General features: G+C 58.1%; 2 protein-coding genes across 5 annotated transcripts in view; one reads left to right on the top strand and one right to left on the bottom strand.

Moving 5' to 3' along the window:
• On the bottom strand, positions 1 to 9,066 carry SLC16A6 (solute carrier family 16 member 6). 2 transcript variants are annotated; one of them, XM_068413376.1, is made up of 6 exons: positions 8,850 to 9,066; positions 6,632 to 6,873; positions 5,890 to 6,033; positions 5,026 to 5,154; positions 3,218 to 4,039; positions 1 to 2,601 (listed from the first exon to the last, which is right to left on the bottom strand). In XM_068413376.1, exons 2-6 carry the CDS (start codon positions 6,864 to 6,866, stop codon positions 2,360 to 2,362), a joined length of 1,572 nt encoding a protein of 523 aa, XP_068269477.1. In that variant the 5' UTR covers positions 6,867 to 6,873; positions 8,850 to 9,066; the 3' UTR covers positions 1 to 2,359. The 2 variants fall into 2 exon arrangements, with proteins under 2 accessions (XP_068269477.1, XP_068269476.1); XM_068413375.1 differs by lacking the exon at positions 5,026 to 5,154 and having other exon boundaries at positions 8,850 to 8,933.
• The window catches only part of ARSG (arylsulfatase G), a 27,021-nt gene continuing 11,883 nt past the window's right edge, over positions 7,580 to 22,717 (top strand). The window contains exons 1-8 of one of the 3 annotated variants that reach the window (XM_068413374.1): positions 7,580 to 8,037; positions 14,323 to 15,059; positions 15,378 to 15,565; positions 15,974 to 16,021; positions 16,101 to 16,212; positions 16,645 to 16,782; positions 19,343 to 19,536; positions 20,136 to 20,216. In XM_068413374.1, coding sequence (XP_068269475.1) covers positions 14,863 to 15,059; positions 15,378 to 15,565; positions 15,974 to 16,021; positions 16,101 to 16,212; positions 16,645 to 16,782; positions 19,343 to 19,536; positions 20,136 to 20,216 — 958 coding nt within the window. In that variant the 5' untranslated portion in view covers positions 7,580 to 8,037; positions 14,323 to 14,862. Of the gene's footprint in view, positions 8,038 to 12,826; positions 12,902 to 14,322; positions 15,060 to 15,377; positions 15,652 to 15,973; positions 16,213 to 16,644; positions 16,783 to 19,342; positions 19,537 to 20,135; positions 20,217 to 22,717 lie in introns of those variants that run through there. The other 2 variants (XM_068413372.1, XM_068413373.1) reach the window with 2 other exon arrangements.

The following is a 22,717-nucleotide window of genomic DNA, read 5'->3' on the forward strand; positions in this document are numbered from 1 at the left end:
TTAAGAAAAAAGAAAAGTTTATTGCAAAACTCAGTGTTTTAGAGTATTTCCAGAGTCCACTAGGTACGTTACAAACAAGTCAGTAAATCCCGCTCTGAACGCGTTAAAGCCTGCTTCGGGGTCTGCGGCGCCTGCACACACACACTCTCACTCGCTCCCCTGCTCGTGCCGCGACACAGACAGGAACAGAAACGTACTGTGAGGTCAGTGACAAACATTTGATCTGTATTGGAAACTGTTGTAAAAAAAAAAATAATTAAATTACAGTAAAACCTCGCAAATGTGCCGAACAGGGAGCATCCACACACACGCAAAACCTGGAGGCCTTATTCCACTTCCAAGCAGAGTCGTAATAGCAAAGTGCTGTAGTGAGGTCTTGTATCACAAAGACTTCAATAATCTTATAATTATAGTCTACAGAACATTTACCAAAACGCTTGAAGTATCATAAATTAACAATAAATAAAAAGTACATCGTAATGCAACAGCGTTATTTGTTCATTTACTCACTGATTCACAAAACTCTAGTTCTCTGTAAAGGGTCTTCCAGTCCTGGGTGTAACGCAGCGAGGTTCTGCTGGCCGTGATAAAGTGCTGAGGCAGAGGAAGGACGCGAGACCGCAGGTCTCGGGCAGTGAGGATGAATTGCTCTAGCCACTTGGTTGCAAGAGTGCCTGTTCCTTTATTTTTTTTTTTATTATTATTTTTTTATTTTTTTTTCTGGACATCTAAGACAGAAAAAACAAATCAAGCACCTTCCCAAAAAGAGGTGTGTGTTTTTTTTTCTTTTCTTTTTTTTTTTTTTTTTAAACAGATTGTCCCACATTTCTATGGCTGGTAAAATACAGACAGGTCAGCGTAGCAGTTAATGCATGATGCCATTTCCACTTAAACAGACAGAAACGTTGGTTTGGTTTTCTCCCCCAAACCAGACTTGTTTGAGTTGTCCCCCTGAGTTGCCTAGAGGCGTTAAGATGCATATAGGTGGGCTAAGCAAGCTTGTGTCACTGTGAGGAGGAATCGCTCCCATTAAGACTAAATGAACAGCTAGTATGTTGTCTCTGATCATTCCCTTCACACCTTCCCTGTACACAGACTCCAATTCATTTCTCACTAAAGTCAGCAGCAAAAAAAAAACCCCAAAAAAAAGCCTCTCGCTGACTTTGGGGGAGCAGGGGAAGGGGGTACAGCTGAGAGCAGCCGCCCCGTGCCCCCGCCGGGAGCAGCCTGCGAGGGGCTGGGTAACGGGGGGGTTCCCACACTCACTCGGTGATGCAGCAAAGATTTCCTTGGGCACCTGTAAGCGAAGGTTTTGGGTACATTAAGACATACTGGGCCAAATCCTCCCTGTGGGGTGGGCTGGTTGTGGCAGCGGAGCCAGGTCCATGGACCTCAGCTGAGGCCTTATGGAAAGAGATGCTGGATCTGTCCTTTTTTGTTTTTTGTTTTTTTTTCATTTGTAAATAACAACTGGATTAGCTAAGACCTACCTATTAAAACAGCTACACTCTATGCTGTAAGAGTAAGTTTCCCAACAATTTCACAAGCTAGCAATAAAAGGTCGGTATTGAAGAGATTGATGCAAAGACAGCTTTCCATTATGCAAAAGATGATTTTTCCTCTCCAGTTATTTAAGCTAACCCCCTTTAACAATCTTAGAATAAATTAATAAATACTAGTTAAATTAGAAACAGTACTTCAGATCTGACTATCAATAGAAAACAGTTCTAAGGATACCAAATCGGGAGAAGAAAAATCATCTTATGAAATATGTGCAGTAATAACTGGCCATAAAGACATATGGAGCCTCCGATTTCCCAGCATTTGTGACATTCAAGTTAATTAGAAGAACATTAGCAATGGTTTAAGTCAGCTATCTAGCCTAGCCCCCTCCTCAAATCCAAAACGTGAGTCCATGTTCTTCCAGAAGATTCAGGTGGCTACTGGTGTGTACGAAGTGCTCGTCTCCAGTTCGTATCATCGGTTTCTTGTCCGTGTGGGATTGTGGTAGGGGATGGGTGAGGACAGTCAGAGGCTGAGCTGCTTCTGCTGTTGCTGTTCCGAGTTTTTCTGGGATCAGTCAAACCTTGACCTATGCTTGGTATCAGGAAAGCAGGAGCGTGCACCACGTCTTCATGCTAGACAGAAGTTATTCTGATGTGGCTATCCGTATTTTCTATGGAGCTTTCCATTGTTGGTTAAAGAAGTTCTTTCTAATAATAAAAAGAAGTTGTTGGTAGCAACTGTTCACATTTAAAATTTCACATTCCCTTTAGAATGTAGTTTTAAAATGTGGAGCCAAGCTGACATTTTCCCATGTCTTACGCTGAGTGCGTTAGATGGAGAACGAACAGGTTTTTTATGACGTGCCATCGCCGCCTTTTCCTGAATTTTCTGCTTTTCCGATATCCATCTCAATGAAGTCCTCTGGTAACTCTGGTCCTCCCTCCGCCGCGCTCTCCTCTGCGCACTGCTGCTGGCGGCAGCACAGCCCAGCCTTGCAGGGTCTCACCAGGGACAGGAACACAGCGCCCAGCACCATGCCAGCAGCACAGGAGTAGAAGGCTGAGCTGTAGTTCTGTGTCGTATCCACTAAGACACCTACAGAACACACATTTACGGTTAGCCACAACCCACTCCCCCTCTCCCTTGCCCATCCAGCCCTCCCACAGGATTTTTAATCCGGGTACCACTGCATCATTTCAGTCGCAATCAAAGGATGCGCAATGACAGATGCTACCTTAAAAAAAGTAAAGACATGGTGTTCAGGGGCATGTAGTGTTGTCTTCAGGCAAGGCAGAACCCTTTGGGTGCTGTGGGGACGCTAAGCCCGAGATGCATCAGGCATCTATTTAATTACGCTAGAGACTTCACCCTTCTGCAGCGGGTGGCAGAAACAGCGGCACAGTGAAAGCAACGTGTTCCTGCCGTCCGCTGGAGCCTGAAGCGATGCCAGGTTTAGGTTTCTAACAGGAGGGGGGTAGCACTGCAGTATTTTCCTTCACTCTGAGGTTCCTCAGTAGAGGCTGCCTCATCGGTGGGACTCTGCAGAGCTGCATTGCAGCAGTGTTCTGGCTCCGAGAGCCTCCTAATACTAGTTGCAGGGCTTTCAGAATAGTACTGTTAGCGCTGCCAGAACACCTTCTAGACAGAGATCAGCACCAACAGCTGTCAAACATACCAAAAAAAAGAAAGATGATGAAAGTTTTAGTGTTACCTGCAAGGGGTGGTCCAGCCAGCCCAGCTAAGCTTTGAATGAAGACGTAGACCCCAGCCGCAGAAGACATCTTTGCGATGCCAACCACGTCATCTTCTGCCAGGAGGGGAATATGTGTGCCCGCTACTGTTCCGAGCATGAACCCAAAAAATACGCTACATATCATCAAGCCCCAGAATTCGCAGGCAAAAGGGAAGGCAAACAACGCTACAGACAGCAGAACGACGCAGATGAGTTCGATGTAGATCTTGCGGATGGGCTGTTTGTTGAGAACCCAGCCAGCTGAAATTCTCCCGAAGACCTCTGCGATCGCCATGGCAGAGAGGATGTACGCAGAGCGGTCCTTGCTGATGCCAAGGCTGAGACTCAGGGGAATGATGTAGAGGGAGGGAGCAAAGAAGCCCAGGGTAGCAAACAGGCCAAAGAGTGCATAACAGATAAAGCTATAGTCTCTCATCACAGAGAAGTCCAGTAGTTTGGTTTTTGGTTCTGGAGGGGTGCTGTTATTTTCAGCAAGTATCTGTACGTGTTCCTTTGGTGCTTCACTTTTCGGCTCTGCTTTGGTTTTTCCAGGCACATTGCTGGGTGAGGTAGTTATTTCTACTCCTGAGTCTATGGACTCTATTGAGGTGCGTGTTTGCTCGTTTTCAAGCATGTACTTTGTCTCCGTGGGCTCTTCCGGAGGCTGCGCTTTCACTTCTTCTTGCTCTTTGATGACAATGGGTCGCAGCAGTGACCCGCAGATGACGATGCTCAGCTGCAGCACCCCGACAAAAAGGAGGCTGCATCTCCAGCCAATATGCTCCTTCAAAGCAGTGATTGCTGAGGGAAGAGGGCAGAAGAAAGTATAACTAGAAGAGCCTGTAGTAACACCAAGGAGCTGTTTGAATTTACAGCTAGGGAAATAACTGAAGCTTCATCACTGGAAGGTCCCAAGCACCTCAGCTCTCAAGAGGCTGAGCAAGGGTCCCTCCTGCCCAGGGCCACCCAGGGGTCTGGCACCCATGTTCCTCCCATCAGCTGCGGCAGACAAGAGCTAGAAGTTGCATTGAACACCTGGCTGGCAGAAGCTATCCTCTAGGTAGCCACCTGAGAGGTCCCAGCGAGTTTGGGATGTGCAAGGATGGAGGTGGTGTTATTTTTAGTGAATGAGAGCAAACTTAACCGCTGGGTTTCCTCTCTCGGCTGACCCCACCCTGAAACCAGCTACTAGAGGAAGTCTCTACTCAAAGGTACATGTCACTGCTTAATTACAAGCCTTCATTTGCAATCAAAGCTGCTTTGCAATGGGTATTAGCTGAAAGCACGTGTGCGCAGCCACCTGGACTGCAGAGGCCAGGCGGTGACGGGGCAGTGACAGGGACGCGCTGCCTGGGGCCAGGTCCCCAAAAGGCTGGAGCAGTTTGGCAGCCCACGCTAAGCACAAGCCCGCTAACCTTTAGGAGCAGTTATGTGTACTGCATATGTTTTAAATAGCTGAAGTTTCTCGGTCTTATTTTTAGCCTGCTAGATCTATATAGGGAACCCGTCAGGCTGCGTATCAGTGAGGCACATCCTGCTCTGGCAGGGGATGCTGGGCAGAGCTCGGGCCTCGTTACACCAGTCTCTAGGATTACTTGTAACCCTGCCTGCAGGGCACGAGTGCCACAGGCATGTGAGTAACCACCTGTGGGCTTTAGCAGCTCATGGAAGGGCCACGAGCACCCTGGTATCAAGGGCCTTTGGCTCTCGTTTGCTTGGGAAAAGGGCTGGAGCAGCGTTGTGCTTTAAGCATGGATGTACGAACTCACAGCGTTCGGGCACCGTACCTGGTGCAAAGGAGAAAACAGCAAAACATTCCCCTGTCGATGCCACCGCTGTGACCAGCGAGCGTCTTTTGTCAAAATACTGTGACAAAATGGTGACAGTCGGGAGGAAAGAGAGGCAGTATCCAAGGCCTGTGAATAAATGCCAAAAATTGCCATAACAACAAGTAAGGGAGGGGGAAACACCGATGCAAGAACACGTTAAGTCAGGTTTCCCAGTGGCGAGATTACAGTATCATTTCGGCCAGCTCAGCAAGTCACCCTGGAAGAAAATCATTGGGGAAACCAGAATGTTATTTTTTTTAAATTGGATGAGGGGAAAGAAAAAAAAAAAAAAAAGAGAAAAAAACAAAACAAAAGACCCAACCTCCCAAACCTGCTAGATAACCCCTTCTGTTCCCCAACAGCCAGCAGACCTCCTCTGCTTGAAGAGTTTGAGCCTGTAGCAATTGCCCTCCTAAGCAAGGCAAGCTCCTGGCCATGGATGTGAGCAGGACACCCAGGCCAGACTGGAGAGGGGGAAAAGTATCAGAAAAAAAAAAAAAGAGACAGAGGAAGAGGTTAGAGGATTTGAGCCCATAAACAGCTTTTATCTCCCCAGCAATCCCAGTCAACCAGAAGCAGTCAGTCTTGGTCTGCAGGACCAAGTCCCAAAGTGGTCCCCAAGGTGACAAGGGGCAGAAAGCCAAGCCTTGAGCCCAGGTCATCACCTCTACCAGGAGGGTGAGGTCAGCTCAGAAGGGGCAGCAGCGTTTCTCAAGCACTCCCAGCGTGGTGGGGAATAAACTCCCCTGGCCAGAGCCGCGCTTGCAGGAAGCCGCAGGAGCGAGCGAAGCGTTCGGCAGGTACAGGAATAGGACGACTCACCAGAGATGACACCGATGGTGACATACATGTCCACAACAGTGCAGGCGAAGGAGGCGGTGACCATGCCAGTGCTGATCAGCACCCCTCCGGCCATCACCACGCAGCGGTGACCGAAGCGATTGCTGAGCACTGTCGACAGAGGAGCTGGATGGGCGGGAGAGGGAGAGAGCCGTGGTCAACACCCAAGCCAGCACCTTCACCAGCTACCATCTCCTTCAGAGGCTCTTCATACCCCTGCCCAGGTCCCCGTGACATGCCCCCTCCCCTGCCAGCATTGCCTTGGAGCACTGCACAGCTCACGGCATTTAGGATGTGCTAAAAAAATCATCAGAAGAGACTAAGATGGGTGTGTGGCAGCCTGGGACAAACCTGCAGCAACATCCACAGGCACCAGTGGATTTCAGTGAGGCTCAAGTTCTTTCTAACCCTTTTCACTACAGAATTAGGTTTCAAAACTCTTGTTTTCACCCCTCACTGATGAGAGCTGAACGGCCAGGCCAGGCTCAGCGACACGGACCACGTCCCTGTACCACACAGAAGGACACGAGTTGGGGCTCAAAGGGATTGTGGGGCTGAGACAGATGTTGCTTGGTGTTTGAGGAGCACGCAGCCGCCGGGCTCTAGGGCTTTTATTTATAACGGAGCCGTTAGAGACACAAAAGTCACAGGTACCAGGTCCTGGTTTGCTGAGTCAGCAGCACAGCTGCCCCTTGCACCTGCGCTGAACGCCTGCGACTCTCACCTGTGAAGGTCTGCACAAACACACATATAGATATTATCCAGGATATCCTGCTGTTGGTTTCATCAAAGCTTTCCATCAGGTCGTTAAAGAAGACACCGAACGATTTTATAATGCCATATGTTAGAGCTTCCACAAAGAAGAAAGCAAAAGCTATTGCCCAGCCCCATCCTCCATCAGGCACTTTAGTATAAACATTTGGAGCGGTGCACGACATTTTTACAGCTTTGACCGTCATTTTTGATCTGGAAAAGAGGGGAGAAAGAGCCGGGCATCAGTTTAAGATGAATTTTGCTGTGAAAGAGGCACGGCCTAGCAGCTGTAACATCCCTAAGGCACCACTAGCCGGTCCCTGTGCTGCAGAGGGATGAAATGCAGGAGTTGGGCTGGAGTTTCTGCCTTTGTTACCTCACAGGGCTCGTTTCTGCTGGTGCCCTTTGAGCCCAGGACCAGAAACTCTCCGCTCAGCACCCGGGTGAGCTGTTCCTATCAGCAAAACCCAGCGCCCGGGAGCTGTCATCTGTATTTTGGTGCATGGGGTGTGGATGGACGCAGTTCGTGAAAGATCCACTGCGGGACCCAGCGTGGGCTCATGGAGCTGCAGGAACTCCCCAGGAGCACCCACCCTCCCTGCCGCACCCTCCTGCCGGGCACGGGGTGGCCGGTGACACCTCAGTGCCACCCATTTGCTGCAGGGTCGGTCACTGACACAACCCACCATTGCACCCTGCTGTGTCCTGAACCTACCGAGCGGCTGTTTGCACCCCGGGGGGCCGAGACCTCCTCGGGAGCCTGTCTATGCCCCGAAATGGCTGCTCTAGGGCTGCCAAGCCGCAACTGCCCTCAACACCGTAACCTGGCAACGGGGGCTGGGGACACCCCTGCTGTCCCTGCAGCCCTCGGTGTCCGTTACCCCGCAGGGCAGGAGGAGGCTGAAGCCCAAACGGCTGCCCTAACGCCTGGCGGGGATCACCCCGTACGGCACAGGGGCTCTCTTCAGCCCCGCTCCGTGTCCCCCGGGGCGGCCCGTGTCCCGCACGGGCTCCCCCCGAAGCCCAGCGCCGCCCCACCTGCGCACGGGGACAGTCCCGGGGTCAAGCCCCGCCGCTGGCTCCCAGCAGCCACCCCGGGAGGGAACCGCGAGGTGGCCATGGCCAGCTGCCCCGGGCGCTGCTGGCCCCCGGGCTGCCTCCGGCCCCACGCCCACGGGTGTCCCGGGCACAGCGTGAACCTGCGGCTCTTGCGGGCGGCGCGTTTCCTCCCCATGCCGCCGTCCCCAGCAGCCACCAGGCATTTCCCTCCTCCATTTTATACTCCAGATCATCGGCACGACTTTCTCGGCAGAGGAAGCCGGAGCGGCTCCGGCAACGCTCCCCCATCCCACGGGGGAACTTCTCCCGGAGGAGCAGGCGAGTGCGTGCGCGTTCCCGGTGGCACCGGCAGCGGGACCCACCGGGGAGCCCTGAGCGGCCCCACGGGAGCCTGGCTGGGGTGGGGGATGCAGGGACCCACCCAAGGGGTCCCCTGAGCAGGGCGGGGGGGGGGGGGGTCTCAGCACCCCGCAGTGGTGTACGGTGGGTCAGGGCTGGGGCAAGGCTCCCTCGGGGGCTTTTCTGGCGAGGGATGGAGCGAGGCGTGGGCTCCAGCATCCCACCGGTGCAGCCCGGGCTGGCCGGGGGGGCCGGGCAGGACCACCGCCGTGTGCCAGGCGGGAGTCAAGCCTCTGCCCAAAGTTTGTGGGAAGTGCCTGGATAGCCCCCGAGAGAGGCAGCGGGGCTGCAGTGAATTCCTGTGTCACTGCACAAGGCACGAGGGGAAGATTAGATTAGAAGGAAGCACGCTATTTAGAAAAAAAAAATAAATAAAAAGCCCAAACCACAAACCTTGGCGTAGGTTATGTACATTTAAAAATTAAAATAAATACGATGGAGAAAAAAACAATAAAATGCTGAGGGGCTCGGCGTGCCCCCCCTTCCCTGCATCACTTTCCGAACATTTCAGACCTGATTTCTGCATCGCCACCGCCGCACCGGCTCCTCGGCGGGCGCCGGGGCCGCCAGCTAAAAATAAAGGGATGCGGAAAAAAAAGGGAGGGGAGGGGGGGGGGAGGAAAGCAAAAAAGGCAGGGAAAATTTAAAAAAAAATAATAATTTTTTAAAAAGCCAAACAAAGCCCTCCCCCACGCCCTTCCCCCGGAGTCCCCGGGCAGGAGCCCACTCACCGGGCGGCGCTGGGTGCTGCGGCGGGGCTAGGGGCTGCCCATGGCCGGGCGGGCAGGGACCCGGGGCGGCGAGGGGAGGACGGGGGGGCGCAGCCCCGGTGCCCGCCGGCCTCCGGCCGCTGCTGCTCCCGCTGCCCGCGGCTGCTCTGCGCTCGCTCCCAGCCCTTATATACCGGCTGGAGCCGGTCTCCGCCGGCGGCTCCGCAGCGCCATGTGCGCGCCGGGCCCGGCTCGCCCCAGCGGCGGCACCGCGTGTGCAGGGGGGGGGGGGGGGGCGGTGCTGGCGGCCCCCCCCCGGCCCCGGCCCGGCCCCGCTGCCACCCCCCGCCCCGGGCCGGCACCTGCCGGAGCGGGCTGGGCTCCGCTCCGGCCGCGCCGCAGCCCCGCGGGGGGCGGCGGGGGCTGGAGCGGCGCCGGGCACGGCAGGTCCCCGCCGGATCGGCCGAGGCGGAGCCGCGGTGCGGGGAGGGCAGCGCGCCCCGGGGGTCTCGGGGTGGAGGGCGGGGGGGGGCAGAGCGGCGGCAGCGACAGCTCTGCCGGTGCAAAGGGCGGGGGGGGGGGCTGCTGCCGGTGCTGCCCGCGGTGAGCGGCACCGGGAGCGGGTCTGGGTGCCCCCCTGCTGCGGTGTAAAGCTGGGCTGGCTGTTAGACCGGTGGGAGACGGTATTAACCCCCCCCAGAAGGGGAAGGAAAAGGGAAAAGGGAGAGACTTACGGGTTGGAAAGTTAAAACAGTTCTAGTAAACTATAATAGTGAAAAAGAATATACTAATAATACTAGTAATATACTAATAATACTAATAATATACTAATAATACTAAGAATATATACAAATAATACTAATAATATACTAATAATACTAATAATATATACTAAGAGTATACTAATAATACTAAGAATATACTAGTAATACTAAGGCGGGGCTCTCGGAGCCCGCTCCGGTTTGGTGCTGAAGTTTTGAGCCCTTTGTTTGCAGAAAAGGCCTCGGTCTCCTTATGGGAAAGGGATGAGATGGTGCAAGTTGGGGTGCGAGCAAAGGATATTCCCGCACGCTTTAGGTCCAGTCTGCCTCCCTCCTCCTTGCCCCGCAGCAGCGGGACGCGGGGCCAGGAGCATCCCTGGTCCCTGCTCGCAGTGGAGCAGGCGGCTGCCGTCCTGTTCGAGGTGCTGGAACGGGACAGGAGCAACTGGGATGGGGCTGGGCACACGCCGAAGCCCTGCACGCCGTTTTGGAGGATGCCAGCGTGCGCTCGTGCCCTCTGTGCTCCAGCGCTGTGGGCAGTGCATGTTGTGTTTTTAGGGGAAAACATCTCCTTTTTGTAGGGAATTTAAAAAGTGGCGATTTGTGAGTCAAACTGGAAGCAGGCGAGACCGACTCACCGTTACATGGATGAGGGAGTGAGGGAGTGGGGGTGTCAGACATCTGGCACGGAGAGCATGGGGCAGGGATCCTTCCCAGCACTGCCCGTCAAAGGGGGATGGAGCTGAAGTGATGGGCACTTTAGGGCTTCCCCTAAATTTCCCTGAAATCAGGAAAAAAGAGGAAAAAACTGTCAGCGCTGTGTTTGCCAGCTCGCTGTGCCGCAGCCACCGCTACCACAGCATCCCGTCATCCAGTCACAATGGGAGCTGCTTGTGGGACGGCGCAGGTAAGGGTAGCGGGCAGTGGGGCAAAATTCCAGAAACTTCTGACAAATGAGGCGAATTAGGTAACTTCGAGAAAGCTGCCGCTGATTTCTCATGGCAAGGCTGGTCCAACGGCCGCTGCCTGCACCGAGCCACTGATGCTCTTGTCCTCGCCGGGAGGGTTTGGCAGCTTCACCCCTCGCAGCCCCATCCCAACCAAGCTAAAATCCAGGTGCTGGGCTGTGGGGAGCGGTGGGAACTGGGCCCTGTGTGTCCTTGGGGAGCCCCGTATTGCCCCTTCTCCCGAGGGGTTGTGCGTTTCCCGGGTGCAGATAAAGGGCAACCACCTCGTCTGGCCTCCAAACGCCGATACCCCGTTACACAAGCTTTGCCTTGAGAATGGGTCACCCTCCCCAAGCTGTAATTCTTCCTGGCAGCGACAGTGCAAGTGGTTATGGGACAACAAAAGAGGTTTGTGCCTTCAGGGGAGAAATAAGAATGCAAATATCTTTGGCATGAAAAAACAAAGGCGATTTACTCCTTGGTATTTCTTGTCAGTACTTCGTATCTGCTTCACCTTCTGGTTCCTTTCCTTTGGGCTTTGGGGAGCGACGAGGGCTGGAGGGGCCGGGTGGGAGGGACGGGGCTGATGGCTGGGGGCTGCAGCCTCTCCGGCCCAGGCCTTCGCACCTCTGCTGTGAAATGCTTTTTCCCCCATGTTTTTGCCCTCTTTGGGGGGGTTTCCCTCGCCGCAGCCTGGCCTCGGGGAGGGCTGGGCTGTGTCTTGCCGGGACGCTTTGACCTGGCACATCCATTGTGGGTCCGTCCTGTGCCTGGCAGCCGCTTGCACCAGGACGTGCTTCTCCATCTTCCCGGATGCTTTTGCACCGATCCCAGCTCGGGTGCGTGGCCCGTGTTTGAGGGCTCTGGAAACCACAGCGAGGGAGAGCGAGTGTCCTGTCGCTGGGCATAAATCAGCGGGGAGCTGGAAAACAGGGCGGGCTGCGAACAGAAAGGGAGCGCGGGCCCCTGCTTTCTGCCACCGGATGGGTCAGGGACTTCCAGTTCATTTATTCTGCTGGGGTTCGCCCAGCCCTGCTCGGCATGTGTAATGTTTTTGCTGAAAGCCCTAGCAGTTAGATGGGTGAAAAACATTCTCCTGTCTCAGGAGCTGGCAGAAATCCTAGTAAATCTGCAGAAGTATGTTTTTGTCGGTGCTGCTTATTCTGTTAGGGGAACTAGGATAAACTATTCCAGTAGAAAACCTTTTCCCGGAATAAAGTCTTGACTCTGTTCAGAGCATTGTCAGGACAGTTTTACCGGGAACGGAGCTTTGCTGGTAAACATGCCGGGACCGAGAAGCTTAACGGGGCAGACGCAGAGCTCGTGCACCCTGTGCCCCACGGACAAACCCCTCACGAGGCACCTGCTGCCCTTTGCCACGCTCGAATCAAAAATAAACTCTGGGCATGGTTAGTTTGGGAACAAAACAAGGGTTTTTTTCCTCCCCCCTCAAAGCCTGGCTGTCCCTGCCGCAACGTGCCACCATCCATCCCCTCCAGGCTGCGGCTGGGCACCCCCCGGCGGGGCCGGGGTCAGCGCCATGAGCTGCACCATGGGGACATGTCCCCATCCTCGGTGGCGGTGGGGTCAGCACACAGCTTGAGCGATTGCTCCTGCTTGCCTGCCTCAGTTTCCCTGACCCCAGCTGGTCCGAGGGGTGATGCTGGGAGCCCTCAGGGTGCTTCTGGGATAACAGCGGGTGCCCGCTCCGGTTTGAATTTCTCATCCCCCGCTGTATCCTTATCTCCCCGCTGCCGGGACGGGGATGCCTGCGGGGGCTTTGGGCAGGAGATCAGAGCTGTGACGCCCCGGGTGGGGTGTGAGCCCCCGGGTGCTGGCGGGGGACGGCTCGGCACAGCCGGCACAGCCGGGCGTGCTTCAAAGGGCGGCAGGTTTTTCTGGGCTCCGGCTGCTGCTTCGCTCTCCAGGCAGGCGTGAAAATGTGAAAGAATGTGAAAAATGTGAAAATGATCGTGCTGGCCCCAAGATTTGTAAACTTCTGGTTAATGTGTAATAAATACATGACAGATACTCCCAGCGCTGGGCGGGCGACCGTGGCTGCTCGGTGGTGGTACAGCCGGCGGTGGCATCCCTGTCCTGGGGCCAGCCCCAGGGTGTCCTGAGCAGCACTGGTTGAAGAGGCTTTGGGACTTTTCTAAACTGGTTTATCTGGTTTCGACTTATCCCCCATCTTTCTGTGAACAGCCTTGTCTGGCTTGCAAAAAATGCACTTTATTTTATTTGTTTAATTCTTCCCCAGTACGAGGTGCGTGCTCTGAAGCCCGGGCACAGCGTCCAGCCTGAGGAGCGCGGTGCCGGTGCCGGTTATCCAGAGGCCGTGGTTCCCCGGTGTCATTCTGCCCAGGTAGCTCCACAGCCATAACCACCAGCGCAGTATTTCCTGCTGGGCACCAAGCGAGGTGCCGCCACAACCGTGTTCCCACCATAGTCAGCCCGGGGGAATCTCTTCTGAGTCACTTATTTTTTTTTTTTTGCAAAAATAGCTCCAAGCTGGTCCTTCAGCTCTGTGTGGGGCCGGTTGTTGCAAAGCTGTAGGGGAACAGAGATGCTGCTGCTGGTCCTGGCGCGGCGGCAAGTGGGGACCAGGGCTTGTCCCGGGGATGCTCCCTGCCCTGGCACTGCCGGAGGATGAGCGCAACGTGCCATGGGGCAGAGCTGGCACAGCCCGGGCTCGCCCAGGAATTTGAGATCAAAAGGGTTGGAGGGTTGGAGAGGTGCCTCTGCCAAGGAGCCTCGTGTTCCGCGGGGGTTTGGACCTGCTGTGGCTGAGGATGGTTCTGCAGGAGCCTGGCAAGAGCTGCGCCGCGCGTCCCACCTTCCATGGGCCGTGTCCCACCTTCCACGGGCCGTGTCTCACCTTCCATGGGCCGTGTCCCACCTTCCACGGGCCGTGTCTCACCTTCCATGGGCCGTGTCCCACCTTCCACGGGCCGTGTCTCACCTTCCATGGGCTGTGTCCACCTTCTACAGGCCACGTCCCACCTTCCACGGGCCGCGTCCCACCTTCCATGGACCGTGTCCCACCTTCCACGGGCCGTGTCCCACCTCGCCTTCAAATGGCCTCTGAGCATCAGAGAACAAGAAGTTTCATCTGACGCTAATGCATAAATTTCAGCCCTGCATGACTGTCCCCTGTAATTCAGAGGGAAGAGTGTGTCCTTTGAAACTGGCTTTGATTGTTTTTGTTAGCCGTGTCACCCTGGCATCCTGCCCCAAAGTAAATGGAAAGGCCGGAGGTTTGTGGATGAACGTGGGTTCGGCTCCCTTGGGTTTTGCTCATTTTTTTGGGTGGCTGCAGGTGCTGACAGGGCGTCCCCAGTGCACGTTGTGTGGTGCAGGGCCACCCCCCAGGATGGGATGGAGTCCGGCATGGGATGGGGTCCGACATGGTGCTGCGTGGAGGTGCCACTGGAGGCCAAATCCTGCCCTAAGCAGCTGTATGTGGTTAATCCCGTAAGCCCAGGTGTTTCTGGGGTTTATTGCCTCCTGGGTTTGTCTGGATTTCTGCATTCTTGCCTCCGGGAGGGAGCAGCGCTGCTCCCCGGGGGTGATGGCACCGCGGGAAACCATCCCAGCCCGAGCCATGAGTGCGGGAAAGGGGCACTCGTTGTTTCCAGTCCTTTCCAGTTGAGCCATCATGAGTCAGGCAGCAAAAAATACAACTTCAAAGGCAAAGTCTGGGTGTCTGGGTAAGGCATTCTGCCCTGGGCTGGGCTGCAGGAGGGCTCAGGCAGGTCCTGATGGCATCTTGTTTCTCTTGCACAGGGGATGCTGCAGCCGTGGAAGGTGAAGGACGGACCGAGGCACGGCAGTTATTTATCCACCCGAGGCCAAGGCTTCGGGGAGCCGAGGGGCAGGTCTGCAGGGAAAGAGCCATTTGTCAGAGGTGAACATCCCCCCGGCTGCAGTGGGGAGAGCGGAGCCGCTGCCGCAGCTCGAGGGAAAAACACCACTTTGGTTTGGTGTCTAATGAGATATTTACCAGGAAGGAAGGGAAGTTAAAAATAGGGTGACAGAGACATCAAAGGGTGTTTTTGACTTCTAAGAATAACACCTTTGCTGGCACCGATTTCGGGAATATCATCAGCTGTGCCTGGGTGTGAAAGACGGAGGAGCCGTCGCAGCTCGGTTGGTAGCCGAGGGAGCAGACCCGGACCTGCCAGCCCCTGGCCCCCAAGGGGACGTCTGCATCGCTACGAGGGCCCACGGAGAGCTCGGCTGCACCGGCGGGGACACCGCGGAGGGGCTTTGGGGAAGACAAAGCCACCGGTGCCCCAGCGCGGGTGGGAGGGGCCGTGTGGCAGCATGGGGACCCCGTCCCCGCGGGTGGTGCTGGTGCTGGCCGCGGCGCTGGCGGGGCTCTGGGCTCCCCGAGCAGCCTACGGGCAGCCCAACTTCATCGTCATCCTGGCGGATGATGTGGGCTGGGGGGACCTGGGGGCCAACTGGGCGGAGACGAAGGAGACCCCGCAGTTGGATGCGTTGGCAGCCGAAGGGACGAGGTAACGTCTGTCCCCCCTCCCCGGCCCGCTCCAAGCATCCCTGGTCACTCTGTCCCACAGCAAAGGGGAATTCACTCCTCTGGGACTCGCAGGCAGAGGGATTTCATTGATGTGGTTTTGGGTGCACGGGGAGGGCGGCCAGAGCCCAGCACCTCGGGGTGCAGCTCCATCCATCCCCACTGGGACCTGTGAGCTTCATCCCCTACTCCAGACCCTCATCCCTGGGGTAGAAGGGGACGGGCGCAGGGGAGCAGGGAGGGATGGGGCAGCGTTAGCCCACGCAGGGGCTCGTGAGCGAAGAGTCCTTTCATTTTCCAGGTTCGTGGATTTCCACTCGGCCGCGTCCACTTGCTCGCCGTCCCGCGCCTCTCTGCTCACCGGGCGTCTCGGGGCGCGCAACGGGGTGACCCACAACTTCGCCGTCACGTCGGTCGGTGGCCTCCCCCTGAACGAGACCACCCTGGCCGAGGTCCTGCGGGAGGCTGGGTACAGCACGGCGGCCATCGGTAACGCCCGCTGTGCCGAGGGCAGCGGGGCAGGGAGGTGGCGGGGGGACACACGAAGATGCCTGTGTCCGTCCCTTGCAGAGGAGGTACTGCAGGTAGTTGGGTGAAATGCTGGAGGTCAGAGGATGAAGCTGGTTGGTTGGGAGGGGTTAGGAAGCGTCTCCTCTGAACACAAATGCATGAAAGAGCCTCTCGAGGCTGGAGGCAGTCGCGTCGCACGGGCACGAGGTACCTGCTGCATTTTTTCTGAGTTTCTGCAAAAAAATAAAAGGCATCTGGAAACGCAGCCAGCACAAACAAGTAGCTTCTCTTGTTGCTAGATTAAAGCCCCCAGCGCTGCGGGCACCTCGTGGGTGATGGCTGTAGCTGTGTTAACCTCTGAAATGATGTTCTGTGGCTTCCCCGCAGGCAAGTGGCACCTGGGACACCACGGCCGCCATCACCCCAGCTTCCGCGGTAAGCGCTGCGCCAGCGGGGACGAGCCGAGTGTCCTGTGGTCACCTCCCCCCCACCGACACCCTCGCTTGCCCCTCAGGCTTCGACTACTACTTCGGGATCCCCTACAGCCACGACATGGGCTGCACGGACACCCCCGGCTACAACGTGCCGCCCTGCCCGCCCTGCCCGCGGCCTGGCGTGGCTGCCAGGTACGGGGGCACGCGGGGGGTCGAGTGCTGGCGCTGGGAGGTGGGTGTTTGCACCGGCATCCCCAGCCCCGAGAGCTGCCCTTTGCTGCCGTCACCTCCCCTTATGCTCTGTACACCCGTTTTTTTGCACCCTGCAGCAGGGTGCAGGTCAGGGAGGCGGGTCGGTCCCCAGAGCATCGTCCCCTGTCCACTCCCCGCCTCAGCTGCGCCTTTATAGAATCACAGAATGGTTTGGGTCGGAAGGGACCTTAAAGATCATCTAGTTCCAACCCCCCTGCCATGGACAGGGACACCTTCCACTAGACCAGGTTGCTCCAAGCCCCATCCAACCTGGCCTTAAACACTTTCTGCAGAGCCAGGAGAGCAGCCAGGCTCCGCGCCTGCCCTAATCCCTGCTCCGGTGACGAGCGTGGGGTGGCTTCTTCCTGGCAGGGTGGCGAGAAGGGACTGTTACATGGAGGTGGCTCTTCCTCTCTTCGAGAACGTCACCATCATCGAGCAGCCCGTCAACCTCAGCAGCCTGGCGGCACGCTACGCAGAGCAGGCAGCGCGGTTCATCCGGCAGGCGAGGTGAGATGCTACCCACTGTCCCCCGTCCCCTTGGCCGGGAGAGCTCGTGGGTCACTGCCAGTGTTTTCTGCGTCACGTTGGGGCAGTGCCAGGGGGGACGGGTGTCACCCCGTGGTTCTTGGGGAGCAGATCTGGGGTCTCCATGGCTCAGCTTCCCAGCTGAGGAGGAGGAAGCCACCGAGGTTGTCACCGGTGGCCTGCAGGGCTCACCGTGGAAGCCTTTTGGTGCGTCTCCTCTAAAGGGATCATGTGTTTATAAAACCACCATTTACAAGGAAGGTCAAAGCCTCTGCGATGGGCTGTGCCTCCGTCCTGGGGGTGACATGCAGCGAGATCCTGGCTAGCGGGGATGGGAGGGAACCGCTGCCATCCCTCTGTCCCCCATCCCTCTGTCCTTGCAGTGTCACGGGGGGAGGTGGCGGTGGGGCGGCTCTGCCGGGCGGTGGAGGTGCCTCTGTGGGTGGGGGCGTGGGAGCGGGCACTGGATGGGTGCCCACGGCAGCTCTGGCAGCAGAACAGCACCCAGAGGTGTTTAAACCCACCCCGTACGGGGGGTTTGCTCCATTTTCGGGATCCCTGGGCTTCAGGGTCTGCCACCCCGGTGGCGCGGGGCCGTGAGGAGCCTGGGCGTGCTCTTCCCGAGGAGCAACGCTGCTCCTCCGAGATGACAACCCCAAAGCCCTGCTGACGGGTTGTGTAATTTTAATCCCTATTATCGGTGGATTATGAGCTGTGACTTTGCAGAACGCCTCCCTGCAGCGCTGCCGGGCAGCCGTGTCAGAGCCCGTCCCGCGCCCGCGCCCAGGGACAGCACGGGCCCACGGCGGGGGGGACCTTGGGGAAAGGGTTGTGTAACGGGGGCCGGCGAAGGGCTGGGCAGGGACGTGCGGGGAAATGGCTCGTTATAAGCCTGGGTGCTGGTTTTTGTGCACAACACCTGTAGTTTATCCCCTTGGGGTACCGAGAATCAGGCTGCGGGGTCATGATGTGGGCCTGTAACGGGGCTGGAGGGTACCCGGGCCTGGGGCTGCAGGGCCGCAGGCATCCCTCCTGCCCTGCACACCCCCAGCCCTCCGGCTGCGATTACGCTGGGAAACCAAGTGCGTGAGCTCCGCGTTAATAGGAAAAACCTTTGAACTCCCAATAGTATTGTGGGGTTATCTGCGTTCATGAGGAACAGGATTAAGCAGGTGCCTGCCTTTTCTCTCCTTCTCTTTGATGGCTTATTCCAGCTTTCCTCTGCCTGACTCACTCATTAGGGGCGACAAAAGAACACCGGATTCGTCATCTCAGTGTTTTTTTTAACCAGTCGTGTCAAGGTTGAGCAATTCGTGACAGTGAGACTTGGCTCTGCCCGGGACGCTCAGAGCGCGGCGAACACGGGAGCAAAAGTCAGGGACGATTGTCTTAAGTTATTGATTAAGTGTTTGCTCAGTTTTCGGGAGAATTACAAAATGTTGATGCGAAAAGCAAGCGGGAACACGATGGTCGTGAGTCCGGCTGGATGCTGGAGTCCACGTGGTGCTCCCGGGCGGGATGCGAGCTGGGGAAGGAGCTTTCCCTGCCCCAGGGGCTCTGGCAGCCCAAGGGGAAAGGTGCCACGGAGCCTTTAGCAGCGGCGGTTGGCACGGGGTGCATCGGCACCCCCCGACCCGCAGCGTTTCGCAGGGGCTGGGCAGGGTGTCGGGGGCCGCAGCCCTTCGCGGGGCTCCAGTGCCGCTGGGGAAGGATGCGGCAGCTCCGGGCGGGACGGGATTTACTCATTTTCCATCCCCAGGTGGGTGACGGGTAAAGGAAGGAAGTGCTGAAACGCACGTCGAAGGGCCCCGAAAGCTGCCTGGGGGCAGCCGGGCGCGCGCACGGGCTGGGGCACGTCCCCGGGATCCGGCCCCTCCTCGCCGCTCGCCATCCCACCCTTCCCCTCCGAGGTCCCTGAGGAAGAGCGGGCCTCGTTGGAGGAGATAAATATAGCCGTAAACAAGAAAACAGGACGTGTCCGCTGATGATTTAGAAGCAAACAGGCAGCGGGGCAGCGCGCAGCGAGCGAACGTGCCGCGCTCCCTGTCCGGGGCTGCTCGGGGTCGGCGTGGGCATCCTCCTGCTGCTCATCCGCTGCTAAAGTCACCGGCCGGCGCCGAGCGCGTGCTGGGGAGGGGGAGGAAGGGCCAGAATGGGCCCCGTGAGGGAGGGGAGGTGTGTGGGTGGGTGCCAGGGGTGCGCCGACGCGGGGTGTTCGGCTGGCATGGTGCTGGGGATGGAGGGGGGGGTGAGCCCGTCCCAAACGTGATGGCAGTCAGCAACGGGGGGACAACGGGGAGAGGGTTAAGCAGGAGCAGGGGAGAAGTGGCTCACGCTGGGCCAAGCACCCCCTGCGAGGGGAGCGGGTGCCCGGAGGGTTTGCAGGGTGGTTTGTCCCTCGGGAGCTGTGGTGGAGGCAGGGGTGGCTCCCGGGAGGAAGGGCCACCGGTCTGTGTCCCCAGGCTGGGCAGTGCCACCACCCTGGTGACCTCCTGCCGCCACCTTCCCTGTCCCCGACCCGCTCCCTCTCTTCCCCACGCAGCCGCAGCAGACGCCCCTTCTTCCTCTACCTGGCGCTGGCCCACATGCACGTCCCGCTGGGGGGGCCCCCGCCGCCCCCCGCCTCAGGCAGGGGCATCTACGGAGCGGCCCTGCGCGAGATGGACGCCTTGGTGGGGCGGATAAGGCGGGCGGCCGACAGCCACGGGAAGGGCCGCACGCTCCTGTGGTTCGCAGGTACCGCGGGACGGGCTGCGGTGGCGGGGGGGGTGCCCGTGGGTGGCGGGGGGCAGGACCCCTGCTCGTCCCCTGCCCTTGGCTGCTCCGTGGACGGGGAGTGATGGGCAGCCGTGGCCGAGCTGCCCAGGTTGTCACATCGCGGGGACGGGGGTCCCGGGTGCTGCGGCCGCTCAGCCGGGTGCCCACCCCACCACCCCGCTGCGGGCGCGGGGCTGAACCGGCAGGGCCGGGCCTAATTAAACCTCAAATCCTCACTCATTAAGAAGCCCAAATCCGCTCTCGCTGAGCAGCTCCCTAATGAGGACGTCTTGCTCCTGATGACAGGAACCGCTCATTAACGCCCGAAGCTGGTGGCAGCCGTCCCCTCCCCGTGCCCCAGCGCCGCTCCAGCCCCTCGCCCGCCACTCGGGCAGCCCCGGCCCTTGAAAAGAGACTTTTAGAAATAAAAATAAATAAACCCGCTGCTCTTGCTGATGTGGGAAAGCATCACGGGGTGGGGAGGGGGGACGGAGGGGTCACTTGTCCTTGCTCCCCCCCGTTGCAGAGGTGCCCCCCAGCCCTGGCATCGCTCATGGGGACGTTTCTTTCTCTTGCAGGTGACAATGGCCCCTGGGCGCAGAAGTGCGAGCTGGCGGGACGGCCAGGGCCGTTCGTGGGGGCCTGGCAGAGGCAGCGAGGTAACCTGGCAGCGGGGTGGGGGGCTCCCTGTTCCCGGGGGTGCAGGGGGGGCTGCTCCACAAAGCCCTTCGTTGCCCATCGAGGGGGACATGGGGAGCATTTCACCCCCCAGCCTTGTCGCTGGCTGCTGCCCTGGGCTGACTGGCCTTGAGGACACCCCAGAATGGTTATTTTCTTTCAAGCAATCAAGTTTTCCCCTAAAACTGCTGCTGGGGGGGAGCTGGGCCCCCCCCCCCGGTCCCTGTTACCCCGGAGCTTGAGGTGAGTGGCTGCTGGCTTTGGAGGTGGGATGCTCCCACCACCCCAGCCCCAGGACCATCGGCTCTGGTGGGGTCTCGCAGCCCCCAGCCCCGTCCCTCCCAGAGGCGGTGCCCTCCCAGCACCACCACGCTTTGCTTTTCTTTCTCTCCACCGTTTTGTTGTTTGGAGGGGGTTTTTTTTTCTGCCTTTCCTCCTTTTCCGGCCAAGCCATCTGCTCGGTGGGTTTGTGTCAGCCGGGGCGGCCAGAAGCACGCATGAGTCAGGCGTTTCCCACTTCTGCTTGTGTTACGCAGTGTAAACGCGCGCCGGGCCCGGTTCCCCTCTTCGCTCGGGGTCAGCGGGGAGGGACGGGCGGCCGAGGGGCCGCGGGTGGCAGCGCCTCGTTCCTCCTTCCCTTCCTGACACCCAGGCGATGCGACCGGGGCCGCTTCCCCGGGTGAACGCCGCTGCCGGGCTGGCTCGCGGTCCCGTTCCCAGCGCCCTGCCTTCAGCTGGCCCCGCCACGAAATCCTAACCTTAATTTATTTTTTTTTTAGTAAACAAACCCTGCTGACGACCTGGGTTGCTCTTGAGCAATCCATGGTCACAAGCCGGAGCAGCTGGTACAGGCAGTCCAGCGTGTGGGAACAAAGCTGAGAAAACACATCCCCTTTGCAGCCTCCCGCTGCCCTGCGCAAACCCTTCAAGCCCCCCGAGCCAGGAGGTTGGGCTGGCAGGGCTCTGGGAGCTGGCTGGAGGTACTGGAGGGGAAGGATGGCTGCAGGAATCCCTCAGCTGGGTGTTTTGAGAGCCAGTTTTGGGTGCTGGGCAGTGGGATGCTCGGCCGTCCCGTCCCGGGGGTATCATCCCCCAGCCCTTTGGGTGCGGGAGGGCCGGGCAGGTCGGGCTGCTCGGGGCTCTATACGTTTCTCATAGCTTGGCGGTTCCTTTTAGGGTCCAACCCAGATTCCAGGGATGTTTTCCATTGATTTCGGGTGGTCACTGGAGTCAGTCCTCGCTGGGAGAGAGCAGCACATCCGTGCGTGGGAGGCTGCCTGCAGCCCCCAGCCCGCCCCGAGAACCCATCTCCCACCTCGGGGCTGAGAGCCCAGCAAGGGGGGGTGCTGGGATGGAGATGCACGTTTCGGGGATGTGATGCTGGGCGTGTTTTGAGGCAGATTTGGGAGGCTCCAGACCCGGTGTCCCTGTGCCGGGGACCTGCTGTGCGTGGTGGGAGTGGGATGAGGGGTTTCATCCCAGCATGGGAATGCTCAGTTCAGCGTGGCCTCCACGGTCCCCACAGCAGCAGGGCTGCGTTGTCCCTGCTCTGGAGAAAATCCCTGGTTGGGTTTGGGGTGTTTCAGCCCCGTTTGCTGCCCAACGTGTTAATGTGAGCTCGTTCATGGGCAGCTCCAGCGTCCTGCCTGGATAGGGAGGGAAATACCCCCCCGATGTCCTCCTGGACACCCCCCACCATGCATGGAAAAGCCCTTGGGATGCAGCTGCCTTACCAGGGGGATGAGTTATTTAATAAAGGGACTGATATTAATCGCTATAACTTCCTAGGGTGTCTGAGGGCAGGGGAGGCACCTTCGTGCTGCGTGTTATAAGCACCGTTACGTTTCCAATAGCCCCAACAGCTCCCGGTGCCGGCTGCATCCCACCGCTTCAGGCCCCAAAAGAGATGTTCGTGGGGGGGAAAACACCAAAAATTTGGGTGGGGAGTGGGAGAGACTGGGGCCGTGCCTGGTCCACGCTGCCAGGTTGGGCAGAGGGGTCAGAAAGCTTTTCCCTGGACTGTTCCTCGTGCTGTCACCACGGTGTCTGTGCCGCAGCGGGGATGGGGATGGGGACGTCGTCGCTTCCCTCTTGGCTCTGCCCGGAGGAAATGGCTCTGGGCGCGCGCCGTTGCCATGCGCGTGCTGAAAGGCGGGCGGACAAAGGCTGCGCCTGGGAAGTTTTGCTCCGTGAATCGAGTCAGGCTTTTCTCTTTGCCCCTTCCCTCCTCCTGCTGCCTGGGGCCCTTTGGGCTACAGCCAACGCGGAGGCTGCCCGATGCCCTTCCATCCGTTTCAATGCCCAGCACCCCCATTTCGTTGCTCAGCACCCCTGTTTTGATGCTCAACACCCCCATTTCAGTGCTCAGCACCCCCATTTCGGCGCTCAGCACCCCCATTTCAGTGCTCAGCACCCCCATCTTGGTTCTCAGCACCCCCATTTCAGCGCTCACCATCCCAGCAGGAGGAAGGGACCGGGCAGC

This window comes from Nyctibius grandis, chromosome 15, assembly GCF_013368605.1.
Source record: "Nyctibius grandis isolate bNycGra1 chromosome 15, bNycGra1.pri, whole genome shotgun sequence".
Taxonomy (NCBI): domain Eukaryota; kingdom Metazoa; phylum Chordata; class Aves; order Nyctibiiformes; family Nyctibiidae; genus Nyctibius; species Nyctibius grandis.